At 37.1% G+C, this 15,372-nt stretch overlaps 1 protein-coding gene across 6 annotated transcripts in view; it reads right to left on the bottom strand.

Annotated features, from left to right (window-relative positions):
* pan2 (poly(A) specific ribonuclease subunit PAN2) overlaps window positions 1-15,372 on the bottom strand; it is a 138,288-nt gene that overhangs the window by 48,490 nt on the left and 74,426 nt on the right. For all 6 annotated transcript variants that reach the window (XM_063037231.1, XM_063037228.1, XM_063037227.1 and 3 more), the window contains exons 22-24: window positions 14,144-14,287; window positions 13,547-13,726; window positions 7,126-7,219 (exon numbers count right to left, since the gene is read on the bottom strand). In XM_063037231.1, coding sequence (XP_062893301.1) covers window positions 7,126-7,219; window positions 13,547-13,726; window positions 14,144-14,287 — 418 coding nt within the window. The remainder of the gene's footprint in view (window positions 1-7,125; window positions 7,220-13,546; window positions 13,727-14,143; window positions 14,288-15,372) is intronic.

A 15,372-nucleotide genomic window follows, 5' to 3' on the forward strand; every position in this document is an offset into this window, starting at 1 on the left:
GACATTGAAATAGCTCATAGGGTTGGAACTTCGGGACAAGGCAAAAATAGACAAGTTATTGTACGTTTTCTTTGTTTTCGAGACAAAGACTGTATCATTAAGCTGGCAAGAAAACAAAGACTGTTTAAATTTCAAGGCTCTGAGATTCGTTTCTTTCAAGATTTTCCACGTGAAATTGTTCAAAAACGTTCTGGATTCGCTGCCGTAATGCATATGGCTTTTCAAAGACGGATATATCCCTTTCTTCAATATCCAGCTAAATTAAGGCATTTTGCTAAAGACTCTGGGGTTCGTATTTTTGAGGACCCAGCCGATGCATTGCGTTTTATTAATTCTCTCCCTGATGAATCTGAAGTTTAAAGGATTTACAATTGTTTGATTGTTTCGTGATATAAGGAATGATGAAATCGGAAGAATTGAGGAGTATAGAAAGTCTTGGTATTAAAATGTACCTTTATCTTTGATATAGACTGGTTTGGACGGTTTTAATTTTAGAAGATATCGTATGGGATCTGTTAAAAGACTATAGAAACTTTAAATCATTTAGAATTTCTTTCTGTTTGCTACATTTATGAACTAATTGTTTTTTTTTGCTTTGTAGGTTTTTTAAGAACTTTTAACTTACTATTCGGGTTTTTTTTTCACGTTTTATAGATAGATGTAATAAGTTAAAGATGGCGATTGTTTTCTTCTTCTGAGCAAATATTTCAAATTTTGGATGTCTTGCTTTTTTTATCTAATGTTATGAAGCTTACTTTCTAAACTGAAGGTCGTTTCTGTTAACTGTTTTTAAAAATTTAATTGTAATGGGTTGTATGTCGACTGTAATGAGTTGTATACTTGGGAGAGGGAGACAGATGCCTTTTTCATCTGTACCTTTTATTTAGGCAGGTGGAGTTCAGAATTGCTTTTTATGCATTCTTTGGGGCTTGTGTTGATAGATATCGACTTATTTCTGGGCTTTGTAGGTTGGGTGGTTTTTTTTTTCTTTTTTCTATTTCTATTTTTTATTCCCATTATGGAATTACGGAGCGTACGCAAGTTGTTATTATTGTTGCTTATTACCCCCATTCACGACTATCTTATCCTGACATGCGTCCAATTGTTTTCTTTAGATATAAAGTTTCATGATGTTATTTAAACAGTTAAATGTTTTAAGTTGGAATGTCTGTGGTTGGAATCATCCTATTAAGCGCAAGAAAACATTTAAAATTATTAACCAATTCCAACCTGATACAATTTTTGTACAAGAGACGCATGTCAGGTTATGCGATAAAAATTGATTTTTTAAATTTTGGAAGGTCTCTCAGATTCATGCAAACTCTCTAAGTAAAATTAGGGGTGTTTCCATTTTTATTGATTCTAATATTTCCTTTAATCAGGAGGATATTATATCTGATATTAATGGTACGTTTGTAGATTTTTGATTGTTAAAGGAACAATTTACAATAAGAAAATGGTTTTGGTTAATATATATGGACCAAATGCTGGTGATCCTTCATTTTTTAAAGATGTTTTCTCTCTATTACCTGATTTAAATGAATATATGTTATTAATGGGTGGAGATTTTAATACTTGCTTAAATCCTTTATTAGATAAATCATCTAGACATCAACTCCCTAATCGCTCTGCATCACTTATTAATTCCTTTTTAATTGATTATGGTTTAATTGAAGTCTGGAGACATATGCATCCTAGCGACAGAGAATATTCCTTTTCTTTTCCCCCACATGTTCATAATAAATATTCGAGAATCGACTATTTTATAGCCGACCCTCGACTTTTATTTAATGTTCAGAAATGTGAATATGATGCAATTGTTATTTCTGATCATGCTCCCTTAAATTTAATATTTGATTTGAAAAATGTTGTTTCTACAAGACCACCTTGGCATTTTCCAGAACATTTGTCACAAAGTTCAGATTTTGAGTTTATTGAAACTCAGATAAGAGTTTCTCTTCAATAATACAGGAAACATCTTAAAGTTAGTAATTTGGGATACGTTAAAAGCTTATTTACGTGGTCAGATTATTTTTTATTTAGCTAAGTTAAGGAAACAGACAAGAAAGGAATTAGATAAAATTGCTAAACAAATTAAAGATTTAGATAATATCAACGCAATCTTTCCAAATGTTGATTTGTTTAAAAGAGTGGAATTACAATCACAATATAATTTATTATTAACTTATCCTATTGAAGGATATTTGCTTAAAGTAAAAAGTCAAAGTTTTATATTTTTAGGGATAAAAATAGTAGGCTCTTAGCTTCCCAATTAAGGGCTGCTAGAGCTAAAAGACAAATTTTGAAGATTCATAAAGATAATGGAGATATAGTAAGTAATTATGAAGACATTTTTCAGGATTTTTATTCGGATCTTTATAAATCTCAGTTTCCTGCAGATCCCTCCAAAATATAAGCTTTTTTTATGCAAGATTAAATTTCCTCAAATTACTGTTGAAGATCAACAGACCCTTGATGCTCCAATTGTTGAGGATGAAATTCAGAAAGCTATATGATCAATGCAATCAGGTAAAGCTCCTGGACTCGATGGTTATTTGGTAGGATTTTACAAAAAAAATTTGAAAAATTACTTTTCCCATACCTTTAGGAAATATTTCATGAATCTTTTGAGAAAGGTAATTTACCTTCTTTTTATGAAGCTTCTATTTCTTTAATCCTTAAGAAAGATAAAGATCCTACTGAATGCTCATCTTATAGACCTATTTCGTTATTATATGTGGATGCTAAAATTCTTTCTAAGATAATGGCTAATCGTTTGGAAAACATTTTATCTAAAATTATCTCTATGGATCAAACAGGCTTTATTAGAAGCCATTATTCTTTTTCTAATGTTCGGAGATTGATGAACATTACATATTCACCATTATCCAAAACACCCCAATGTGTCATTTCTCTGGATGCAGAAAAGGCATTTGATAGAATTGAATGGACTTATTTGTTTAATGTATTAGAGAAATTTGGCTTTGGTAATAATTTTAATAAGTGGATTCAAATGATATACAAGAACCCTATTGCTACCGTTATTACTAATAATCTCAGGTCTCCCTTTTTCCCCCCCACTCTCACGAGGTACTCGACAAGGGTGCATATTAAGTCCTTTATTATTTAATCTCTATTGAAGCCTTTGGCTATAATAATTCGTGAAGCTAAAAACATTCATGGTATCTCTATAAATGGGACCGTACATAAGATCTCTCTTTATGCAGATGATCTTTTGGTTTATATTTCGAATCCTGAAGAATCTATTCCTAATCTTTTGGAATTATTAAATGATTTTGGAAAATTTTCAGGATATAAACTTAATTTAAATAAAAATGAATTGTTCCCTTTAAATGTTCCTGTTTTTATATATAATGATATTCCATTTAGAATTGCAAATTCTCTTAAATATTTGGGTATTATCATTACAAAAAAAAGATCTTTATAAAGCAAGCTAATGTAGTTCCTTTATTGGACTCTATAAAAGAATTATTTTCTAGATGGAATCCTATTACATTTTCTTTAATAGGTCATATTCATGCCGTGAAAATGATGATTTTACCTAGACTTTTGTATATTTTTCAAAATATACCTATTTTTCTAACTAAAAATTTTTTGATCAAACTGATTCTACTATTTCGTCTTTTATTTGGAATAATAAAAGAACAAGAGTTAATAAGTTTCATTTATCCAAAAAAGATGGTGGACTTGTGCTACCTAATTTCAGATTGTATTATTGGGCTGTTAATATTCGACAACTATGTTTTCGGTTATATTGGCTCGATAAGAGCCAAAAACCAGCTTGGATTGATTAGGAATTAAAATCTATTAAACAATTTCATTTAACTTTATTATTAGGAGCTCCATTACCTTTACAACTTGCTAAAATTCCCAATTTAAATCTCTACCCTGTTATTAAACAGCCCTTATGGATTTAGTTTCAGTTTCGCAACTCTTTCAATTTTAAGAAATTTAAATTGTCTAGCCCTGTATTTCGAAATTTGCTATTTAAACCTTCAATTACTGATCCCATTTTTCTTTTATGGAGAAATAAGAGGATCTGTTCTTTTGCAGATTTATTTAGTGATGGTCAATTGATGACTTTTGAAGAGTTAATTAGCAAATATTCTCTCTCATACACATTTCTTGCAATATTTTCAGGTTAGACATTTCTTACAAAAATGTTTCTACGTTTCCATATATGCAAGAATCTGATTTGTTGGATACTATTTTGAATATGAATTCTTTAGTGAAAGGTTCCATGAGCAGAATTTATAATTTATTTTTACTACAAAAAGATAACCTCTCACTAAAGATTAAACAAGATTGGGAGAGAGAACTTAATAGGACTTTTGTTAATGAAGATTGGTTGCGAGTTCTGAAAATAGCTAATTCTTCAATATGTGCCAATTATTGTTTAATTCAATTTAAAATTGTTCACCGTTATTATTTAACAAACAAAAGGCTTTCCAAAATATTTCCTAATATAGACAACTATTGCGATAGGTGTAAAAATGAAGTAGCTACTTTGTCACATATTCAGGGTATTTCATTTTCAAACCAACACGTAATTGCATTCATTACATTGTTGGCAAGAAGGGCTATTTTACTGAAGTGAAAAGATACTTCTGCTCCTACATTAATTCAATGGTTTTCCCAAGTAATGTTATGACTTAGTTTGGAAAAAATTAGAAGAACTTTTGATCCCCGATTCGATTTTGAGAGAAGGTGGGGCTCTTTTGCCAAATATTATCACTTAATTTGAATTAATTTATATGGTTTCCTTCCAATTTTATGTTATATAAATGTGATTTGGCTGTTGTTGTTTATAATATATATTTAAAAAATTGTAAGACGTATTGCTCCAGGAGTTGGTTCCTATTTTTTTCTCTTTTGTAGTTAGTGGTTTTTTTTTAAAAAGTCAGTTGGGGTTCTCTTTTTTCCTTCTTTTTCTTATATAATTTTTTTTCTATTAGCATACAAGTTTTTTTTCCCTTCATATACATATATACACACACACACACACACATATATATACACACACACTAATTTGTTGAACTTTTGTATTTTATAGCTGTAGAAGATTATATATCAATTAAAAGATTTTAAAAATGAAAAATGTAATGGGGACAATAATTGCAAATGAACTTAAGTACTTTGTGTGAGTCTTCACTGTGGAAGACACTAGCATTATGCCAGAAATTAGAGTGTGTCAAGGGCAGTTGTTTTTGAGCGTGGAGGTGCTTGGGAAGCTGAAAGGTCTGAAGGTAGATAAGTTACCTGGACCAGATGGACTACACCCAAGGGTTCTGCAAGAGATCACAGAGGAGATTTGGGAGCCATTCAAGAATCACTAGATTCTGGAATGGTTCCAGACGACAGAAAAACTGCAAATGTCATTCCACTCTTCAAGAAAGAGGGAGGCAGAAAAAAGGAAATTATACATCAGTTAACCCAACTTTAATGGATGGGAAGGAGTTGAGGTCCATTATCAAGAATGAAGTTTCAGGGTTCTTGGAAGCACATAATAAAGCAAGCCAAAGTCAATACTGCTTCCTAAAGGGGAAATCTTGCCTGACCAACCCGTTGGAATTCTTTGAGGAAATAACAGACAGGCTAGACAAAGGTGAGTCAGTGGATGTTGCGTACTTGGATTTTCAGAAGCATTTGATAAGGTGCTGCACATGAGGCTGCTTTACAATACCCAGTGGTATAACGGGACAAATACTAGCATGGATAGAAGATTGACAGGAGGTAAAGGGTCAGAATTAAGGGGGCCTTTTATGGTTGGCTGCTGGTGACTAGTGGTGTTCCGCAGGGGTCCGAATTGGGACCACTTTTCACATGATATATCAATGATTTGGATGACGGAATTGATGGCTTTGTGGTCAAGTTTGCAGATAATAAAAAGATAGGTGGAGGGGCAGATAGTGTTGTGAAAGCAGGGAGTCTGCAGAAGAACTTGGAGAGGTTAGGAGAAAGGGCAAAGTGGCAGAATACAGTGTTCTGGAAATGTACGTCATGCACTTTGACAGAAGGAATAAAGACGTAGACTATTTTCTAAATGGCGAGAAAATTCAGAAATTCAGAGGTGCCAAGGGGCCTGGAAGTCTTTGTGCAGGATTCCCTAAAGGTTAACTTGCAGGTTGAGTAGGTGGTGAGGAAGGCAAATACAATGTTAACATTCATTTTGAGAGGACTAGAATATAAAAACAAAGATGTAATGTTGAGGCTTTATAATGCACTGGCGAGGCCACATGTGGAGTATTAAGAGCAGTTTTGAGCCCTTTATCTAAGAAACAATATACTGGCACTAGAGAGTGTCCAGAGAGGTTCACAAGAATGATTCTGGGAATGAAAGGGTCATCATATGAGAGTGTTTGATGGCTCTGGGCCTGTACCCACTGGAGCTTAGAAGAATGATGGGGGCCCTCATTGAAACCTATTGAATTTTGAAAGGCCAAGATAGAGTGGGTGTGGAGAGGATGTTTCATAAAGTGGGGGAGTCTAGAACAGCCTCAGAATAGAGGGACAGCAGCCATTTAGACCAGATGAGAAGGAATTTCTTCAGCCAGAGGTTGGTGGATTTGTGGAATGCATTGTCACAGATGGCTGTGGAGGCCAAATCATTATACTTGAAGCAGAGGTTGATAGGTTTTTGGTTAGTCAGGGTGTCATACGTTATGAAAAGAAGGCAGAAGAATGGGATTGAGAGGGATAATCAGCCATGACGGAATGGGAGAGCAGACCAGATGGGCCAAATGGCCCAATTCTGCTCTTGTCTTATGATCTTTTTGAGATTCATGCACAGGCACACCCAATTTCTCTACTCTATGCATATGCAATCTCTATTTAAATAATAGTCTGCCTTTTGAGTCTTTTTACTAAAATGCATGACCGCACACTTTCCCCACATTAATTTCCATTTACCAAACTTTCATCAACTCACTATGTATTGAAATAGTTTCAAAATACAAATATCCTCATTGCAACATGTCCCCCCAACTCTTTGTAACTTCAATGTAATCAGCAAGCTTAATCTCTTAATCTTAATGATAAATCACATTTTGAAAGAAACATACTGATCAAACATATCAAAATCTTAAAATTATAACATATACAAACCTAGAAAATACCATGCAAGGAAACGCAGTGAAATCATCCTTTTCCGGGGCATGTGAAATAAATATACTGTATCTATCACTTGCTCCTTTGGAATCTGAAGATGGAAAAAGAAAGAAAAAATACTTTTTAAAAAAAAATAACCAACTCAGTTTTCTTGGACTGGATCATCAATTTTATATCATGCTGAACAGATATAGAAAAAATTTTTGAAAGTAATTTTTAATCCTGGAATTACTAAATAGATCTGGTGATGAATCTATAACCTGACCATGGCAACCTATAATATAAAGTCTTCCCACTTGCGAGGAATTTATTCAACTTGTGTTCTTTTAATCTTTGTTAACACCATTTATAGAATGTTATGATCATTGTAATAGTATTGTATTTAGGTGCTCTTATCTGCAAAATAAAACATGGCCCAGTTAACTCACAATAAACAATTCACAGAGCACAAATCCATTGAAAAGAAAATAAATTCTTGCAACATCAACTCCAAAAGAATAAAGCTGTTGGGTTACGCTTTCTAAGCACAATTTGTCCAAAATGGGCTAGATGGCACTGAAGAAACTGCCAGCCAGCTGCAGCATGCATACCAGTACATTCCTGACTTCCATACCTCCGTACTACAGTGCAAAAGTACTGAAAGTCAGATGCAGGCATGGCCAAACTTGGACTCACCATTGAGGCATTCAATAAGTACTGAACCAAGGAGCCAAATGTATTTGGATTGCACCAGTTCTTAAACAAGCTGCAGCTGGCACACGGTGTAGATCCTATTGATGCAAGTAGGAGTGCCAATCTTCATTAACAGGTTTATTGAGTTTTTGAGACTTTTACCCCCCGCCCCCCCATGCATGTTTCTATTTAATATTTTAAATATTTTCATTTTATTTTTTTTTTTAAATGGGATCTTTAGAAACAGTGAAAGAGCTTTCAACAGCACAAGCTATTAGAGGCCAACATAGCCCTCTTAGCCTTTTCTGTTCATGAGATTATCAAGGAGCCAAAGTCTTGAGGCTGTTGGTAGCCAGGCAACTACAAAATGTTTAGCCAAGTGGGTGCAAGTATAGGCAGTGGGGTCAGAAAACTAGCCTCACTACAGCTAATTTTCATCATAAAAAGGATTTCTGCTTCCAAAACTCCCAGGGTATCTAGTTAAAAGTATTGCAATGTGCTGGAGTGAAATGCTCAAGCAATTCAAGCATGAGAATCATCTCAGCTTGTCTGCACAAGCATATATTAAAAGTAGGGTTCCTTCTAAATTGTGGAGGGAATGCAAAGCAAGACCAGCCTCATTTTCCAATATGCCCTCCCGCATAGTTTGATTACCATTCACTGCTATTGAAAAAAAAAGGGATAAATTAGATCACAGTGGCTCCGACAGAACATCACTGCAACATGAATCAGCACCTTTGAGAGGCAGAGTGGTGAGAAAATAACCAACTTGTCCCACAACAAGCAAATGAACTCAACTTACACAACTTCAAGATGGTGCTGGTGAAACACAGCGACACCTTACTGGCAGCAAACAAAATTATTAATCACACTTTCTGGTAAACAATCACTGCAATCGATAGCTTGCAACTTCCCTTTTGGAGTCAAGCTTTTGAACTGCCTGTACAACCTAGCACTTTTGCAGTGTCAACTGAAGTCTCAAAGGTAGTGCAGGACAGTTGCATTGTGACACGTTAGGGCTGAATCAATAATAGACAAACACAACCTGCCTAAACTAATAACACAAACAATTGTACTTCTTGTCAATACTGAGTATACCATTCGTCTAGGTTCAAAAAAGCATGTGAACCTCTGGGGTAATGCTTTCTACAAAAGCCATTTGGAGTCAGGTGAGACCAACCAATGAGATGAGATTGGAGATATGGTTGCAGAGGTGCCCTGCCCTATAAAAAAAGACACAACTTCAGGTTACTGACAGAGCCTGCTCTTCTCAAGAAAGATCTGCTTATGTGCACCATAGCTCGATCAAAACAACTTTCAGAGGACCTTAGATAAGATGCATGAAGCTGGAAAAGGCTACAAAAGCATTTATTTGTGTTTATTTTATCTATTACACCCAAGGGAGTAAAAATCTTTATGTAGCGTCTCCGTCACTATGTACAAGCAATAAAGAGGGGAAACATGGGAGGATATTACCCAAACACTAAAATCGTACACTCAATTGCCCTGTTTACATGCATGCACAGTCAGATAACAATCAGATCAACGTGTATTGATCAATCTGACGGCCTGGTGAAAGAAGCTATCCCAGAGCCTGTTGGTCCTGCCCTAATGCTGTGGTACTGTTTGCCAGACGGTAGCAGCTGAAACAGTTTGTGGTTGGAGTGTCTGGAATTGCTGATGATCCTCTGGGCCCTTTTAACACACCTGCTGCTGTAAGTGTCCTGAATAGAGGAAAGTTCACACTCTCAGATGCGCTGGGCTGTCCACACCACTCTCTGCAGTGCCCTGTGACTGAGGGTAGTCCAGTTCCTGTACCAGGCAATGACACAGCCAACCAGGATGCCTTCCATGTTGCCCCTGTAGAAAGTCCTGAGGATCTGGGCACTCACGATGAACTTCTTCAGCCATCTGAGGTGAAAGAGCTGCTGTGTTGAGTCTTTTCCACCTCACAGCCAGTATGCAAAATCCAGGCAAGATCTTCGGTGACATGTATACCAAGGAACTTGAAACTACCCATCCCCCTCGACTGCAGTCCCATCGTTGTCAATAGGGGCTAGCCTGTCTCCATTCTCCCTATAATCCATGATCAGCTCCATTTTTTTTTGACATTAACAGGATTGTTTTCTTGGCACCACTGTGTCAGGGCATTGACTGCTCCTCTGTAGGCTCTCACCATTGTTGGAAATAAGGCCCATCAACATCCTGTCACCTGCAAATTTGATCAGCACATTGGAACTGTGCGCGGCAACATATTTCTAAAGGCCCGAGTGTCCATCAGTCCACAGTAAGAGAAATTGTCTACAAATGGAGGAAACTCAGTACTGTTGCTACTCTCCCTAGGAGTGGGCGTTCTGTAAAGATCACACCAAGAGCATAAAGTGCAATGTTGAAGGAGGTGAAAAAGAACCCAAGGGCAACAGCAAAAGACCTGCAGAAGTCTCTAGAACTTGCTAAAGTCTCTGCTAATGTGTCCACTATAAGGAAAACACTGAACAATAATGATGTTAATGGAAGGACTCCACAGAGGAAACCACTGCTCTCGAACAAAAAAAAACATTGCTGTACATCTCCAGTCTGCAAAAGACCACCTGGATGTTCCATAACGCTTCTGGGACAATCTCCTGTGGACAGACGAGACAAAAGTTGAACATTTTGACGGAAGTGCACACCACTGTTTGGAGGGAAAAAAAGTGGACTGCACACAATCACCAAAACCTCATCCCAATTGTGAAGCATCGTTGAAGGAACATCATGGTTTTGGAGCTGCTTTGCTGCCTCAGGGCCTGGACAGCTTGCAATTGTTGAGGGAACAATAAATTCAGAATTGTATCAAGACATGTACAAAGGAATGCCAGGGTAGTGGTCCATCACCTGAAGCTTAATAAAAGTTGGATGATGCAACAAGACAATGATCACAAACAGAAAGTAAATCAACAGAATGGTTTAAAAAGAAGAAAATTTGTATTTTGGAATGGCCAAGTCAGAATCCAGACTTTAACCCAATTGAGATGCTGTGGCACGACCTGAAGAGGGCTGTTCATGCAAGATATCCCAGAAATATATGCAAACTGAAACAATTTTGTATGGAGAAATGGTCTAACATTCCTCCTCACCACCGTGCAAGTCTGATCAGCAGCTATAGGAAACTTTTGGTGGAGGTTATTGCTGCTAAAGGAGATTCAACCAGTTATTGAACACAAGGGTTCACATACTTTTTCCAGCGTGGACTATGAATGATTTAACAATGTATTCAATAAAGACATGACAAGTTCAATTGTTTGTGTGCTGTTAGCTTAGGTGGATTGAGTTTGTCTATTACTGTGACTTTGATGAAGATCAAACCACATTTTATGTTCACAAACTTTCTTGCAACTCTTTGATAATAAATGTACTTCAACTTTAAAGATAGTTGAGTGATACTGGTTCAGGACTGGTATCTCAGAAGCCAAGATTTCAAACCCCAAATAAAGTTGTGAGAGGGAATTCAATAACTTTGACCATCTGTGGATCTGCATAAGAAAATTTCAAAAGTTGCCAGATTGTTGTGTTTAAAAAAAAAACCTGGTTCAGTACTGCCTTTAGGGAAGGAGACAACACCCATTCCCTGGTCTGGCCTTCACGTGGTTGACACTCAAACTCTCCAGGGTAATAATTCCCACTGTATCTAATGAAAACAAAAGTTATGTCACATCATGACATAACAAATTCATCAAACACAACACAGATCATACCGAAACCTATCTAACTTCCACATTTGAGAATGGAGTGGGTTGGGCTCCCCCTAAAAATTACCAGTTTGTTTTCCTGGTATTTGCCAGTCATTATAAGATGAAAGGGAAACAGTTGGGGAGAGTGTGTGGGTCTCCTTTAGGAAAAGGGAATATGACTCAAGGTATTCTCATTTAATTAAGTTAACAGTTTCAGGGGCTTTTTATATTTCAATCTTTTTGGTGCTGGCAGACCTGCTTCAACGCTTGCAGTTATTGTAAAGAAAACCTTGTTCATGTAGTGCAGCAAAAATCAGACAGTTATCAAGGACCAGTGGCCACCCTTGCAGGTTTGCAACATTTAGAAAGGACTGGCAATGATTAGATTGCACACTAAGCAACACCATTGTGCAAAACTACTGCATAGCCAAAGAGAACAGTGAGTTAGTAACAAGGCAACACCAACTTAAGATCAGTTAAAACATTTGAGGATGGTAGGGGATAAAACTTAAGATTCATTTATTTATTATCAAAGTATACAACTCTGAAATTCTTATCTTTGGGTAGCCACGAAATCAAGAAAGAAAGAAAGCAAAAGAAAGGATAGGAAACCTGTCCCAAACCATTGCCAAATCAAGCTCAACTTGCAAAGGAAATGAGATTAATTACTTAGACCATAAGACATAGGACATAGGAGTAGAATTAGGACATTTGGTCCATCAAGTCTGATCTGCCAATCAATCATGGCTGATCTTTTCTCCCCTCCTCAGCCCCACTCCCCAGCCTTCTCATCATCGCCTTTGATGCCATGACCAATCAAGGACCTATCAATCTCTGCCTTAATACATCCAATGACCTGGCCACCACAGCTGCCTGTGAAACAAATTCACCACCCTCTGGCAAAAGACATTTCTCCGCATCTATTTTAAATGGATGCCCCTCTATCCTAAGGCTGCGCCCTCTTATCCTAGACACCCCCACCATGAGAAACATTCTTTTCATATTTACTCTGTCTAGGCCTTTCAACATTCGAAAGATTTCAATGAGATTCTCCCCTCATTCTTTTAAATTCTATCGAGTACAGGCCCAGAGCCATCAAATGTTCCTTGTATGATAACCCTTTCATTCCTGGAATCATCCTTGTGAACCTCCTCTGGACCGTCTCCAATGCCAGCACATCTTTTCTAAGATGAGGGGCCAAAACTGTTCACAATACTCAAGGTGAGGCCTCACCAGTGTCTTATAAAGCCACAGCATCACATCCCTGCTCTTGTATTCTAAACCTCTTGAAATGAATGCTAACATTGCATTTCCCTTCCTCACCACCGACTCAACCTGCAAGTTAACATTCAGGGTGTTCTGCACAAGGGCTCCCAAGTCCCTTTGCATCTCTGATTTTTAAAATTTTCTCTCTGTTTAGAAAATAGTCTGCACATTTATTTCTTCTACCAAAGTGCACGACCATGTATTTTCCAATATTGTATTTCATTTGACACTTTCTTGCCAATTCTCCTAATTTTTCTAAGTCCTTCTGCATCCTACCTGTTTCCTCAACACTACCTGCCCCTCCACCAATCTTCGTATCATCTGCAAACTTGAAACAAAGCCATCTATTCCATTTTCTAAATCGTTTACATACAGCAGAAAAAGAAGTGGTCCCAACACCAACTCCTGCAGAACACCACTAGTCACCGGCAGCCCATCAGAAAAGGACCCTTTTCAATGTTATTATGATAGAGGAAAGTGACCAGGTACCAATATCGCAAGTCTTGACAGGATGGAGATGAAAAGGGGAAGAGACAATGGAAATATATACAAATCAGGACTTATCCCAAGATTTCAGATCTCCCCCTCCCCCTTTCAAATCTCTTTCTATCTCTTCTTTCAGTTAGTCCTGACGAAGGGTCTTGGCCCGAAATGTCGACTGTACCTCTTCCTATAGATGCTGCCTGGCTTGCTGTGTTCACCAGCATTTTTTTTTAATATGTATGTTGCTTATCCCAAGCATTTTGTTTATGTGAACTTTCTAAACTTACCATAAGATTTATGACTCTGAAGTCCTTCTGCAGCCCATGTCCCACGAACTTCACTCCAATATCAATGAGGAACCTTAGTTTCAGGTACGTTGACTTCAAGGTGGTTAGGTGTTTGGATGAGATTTTGGCGTCAAGGTCCCCAGGCTTGATTCCAGAATACTGAGTCAGGTAATCCACAACCTATTTGTTTTTTCCCAAAAGACAAACTTGTGGAATAAGCACACAAGATCATTTTCAGGTAGAATCTACAAATAATATTTATCCAAAAGAAGAGTTACTTCCTCCTTCCCACACAGTGCAGGTCCTATAGCTGGAATGTGCACAACCTATTACCAGATTTACAACAAACTGCCAGGATTTCCCCACCTGCCAAGACAAGATGCTTGATTTCTATCTGGTACCCTCTGCTTAACAAAGAGAAATTAATACCACCATGGTGGACTTAAAACCCAGGAATGAAATGAGCACTGAGCACCTCATAGCTGATTATGTCTGCAATAACTTTCATTGGTAAAAAACTATATATTTGATCAACCACAAAACAGAAGACCCCAGATTCAGCAGTAAAGTCCACGGTATTATCACTCATAGCATTACCTGCTCCTGTGTGGAGATGTAATCATCAATAAAGGGAACTCCCTCATTTGGTCCCTGACCTCGTACACATGTGATCCTTGCAACCGACATTTGACTGGGCTTGATGGTGGATTTTGTCCCATCACTTCGCAGCTCTGCTTCTTCCTGTGAGCAAGTAGTAACAAAGCAGTTCAAAAAAAATCAACCAAATTAAGTACATAACACACACAAAATGCTGGAGGAACTCAGCAGGCCAGGCAGCACCTATAGAAAAGAGTACAGTTGACATTTCGGGCTGAGATCCTTCAGCAGGACTTTTTTCCATAGATGCTGCCTGGCCTGCTGAGTTCTTCCAGCATTTTGTGTGTTGCTTGGATTTCCAGCATCTACAGATTTTCTCGTTTGTGAATGAACAATGTAACTAGCAAATGAAACAATGTCAACTGACAGCAAACAGGATACAGAAAGCAAAAAGATGCACATATTTAACACAGCATGTAGACTTCCTTCCAAAAAGAAAAATATCAGGTCTAATTACATAAATTACAAGTTTATTAATAAATAGACTTAAACTTAGTAAAATTTAACCAAATTTAGCCATTTTTGCTTGCTTCACCCCAATTGTAGATTGGTGGTTCTAATAGTTACTTGGAAAACTCACTGCCCACATTATTTCAGATTCTGGATTTTTAGGATGAGGACAAGGGAAATTGAAAACATTTGCTTGGGGAAAAAAAATAGTACAATAAAATTAAAACATGAGAATAATTTTTTTTTTTGTTTTAAAGTTAATTGCATCAAGAACATTTTTCCAGGAAAATTTGAACTTGACCACCTTTGACAAGCTTGTCATTGCTAACACTATTTTGTCACAAGGACAAGCACAAGACCTCATGACACCTCAGTTCAAGTATTGGCACTTGTTAAGATAAATCGTAATTCAAGGACCACAAATGTCTGTCTAGGAGGGAAGGAGTAGATTGGTCTAGATTAGTAGGTTAAAAGGTTAGCATGGCAACGTGGGCAAAAAGGGCCTGTACGGTGCTGTACTATTCAATGTTTTGTGTTCTATATAGGAGTGTACAGGAAGCTCAGCAACTCAATGACAGCCATCACATGAAGGGGTTCTTTGGCTCTATCAAGATAATCTATGGCACAAGCACACAAATTCTCTTTCTGTAGAGAGCCAAGAATTGAGCGGGAGAGTCAGTTAACACCCATGAGGAGAAACATTCTGAAGACAACTGAGA

The sequence above is a fragment of the Mobula hypostoma genome, chromosome X1, assembly GCF_963921235.1.
Source record: "Mobula hypostoma chromosome X1, sMobHyp1.1, whole genome shotgun sequence".
In the NCBI taxonomy this organism is placed as follows: Eukaryota; Metazoa; Chordata; class Chondrichthyes; order Myliobatiformes; family Myliobatidae; genus Mobula; species Mobula hypostoma.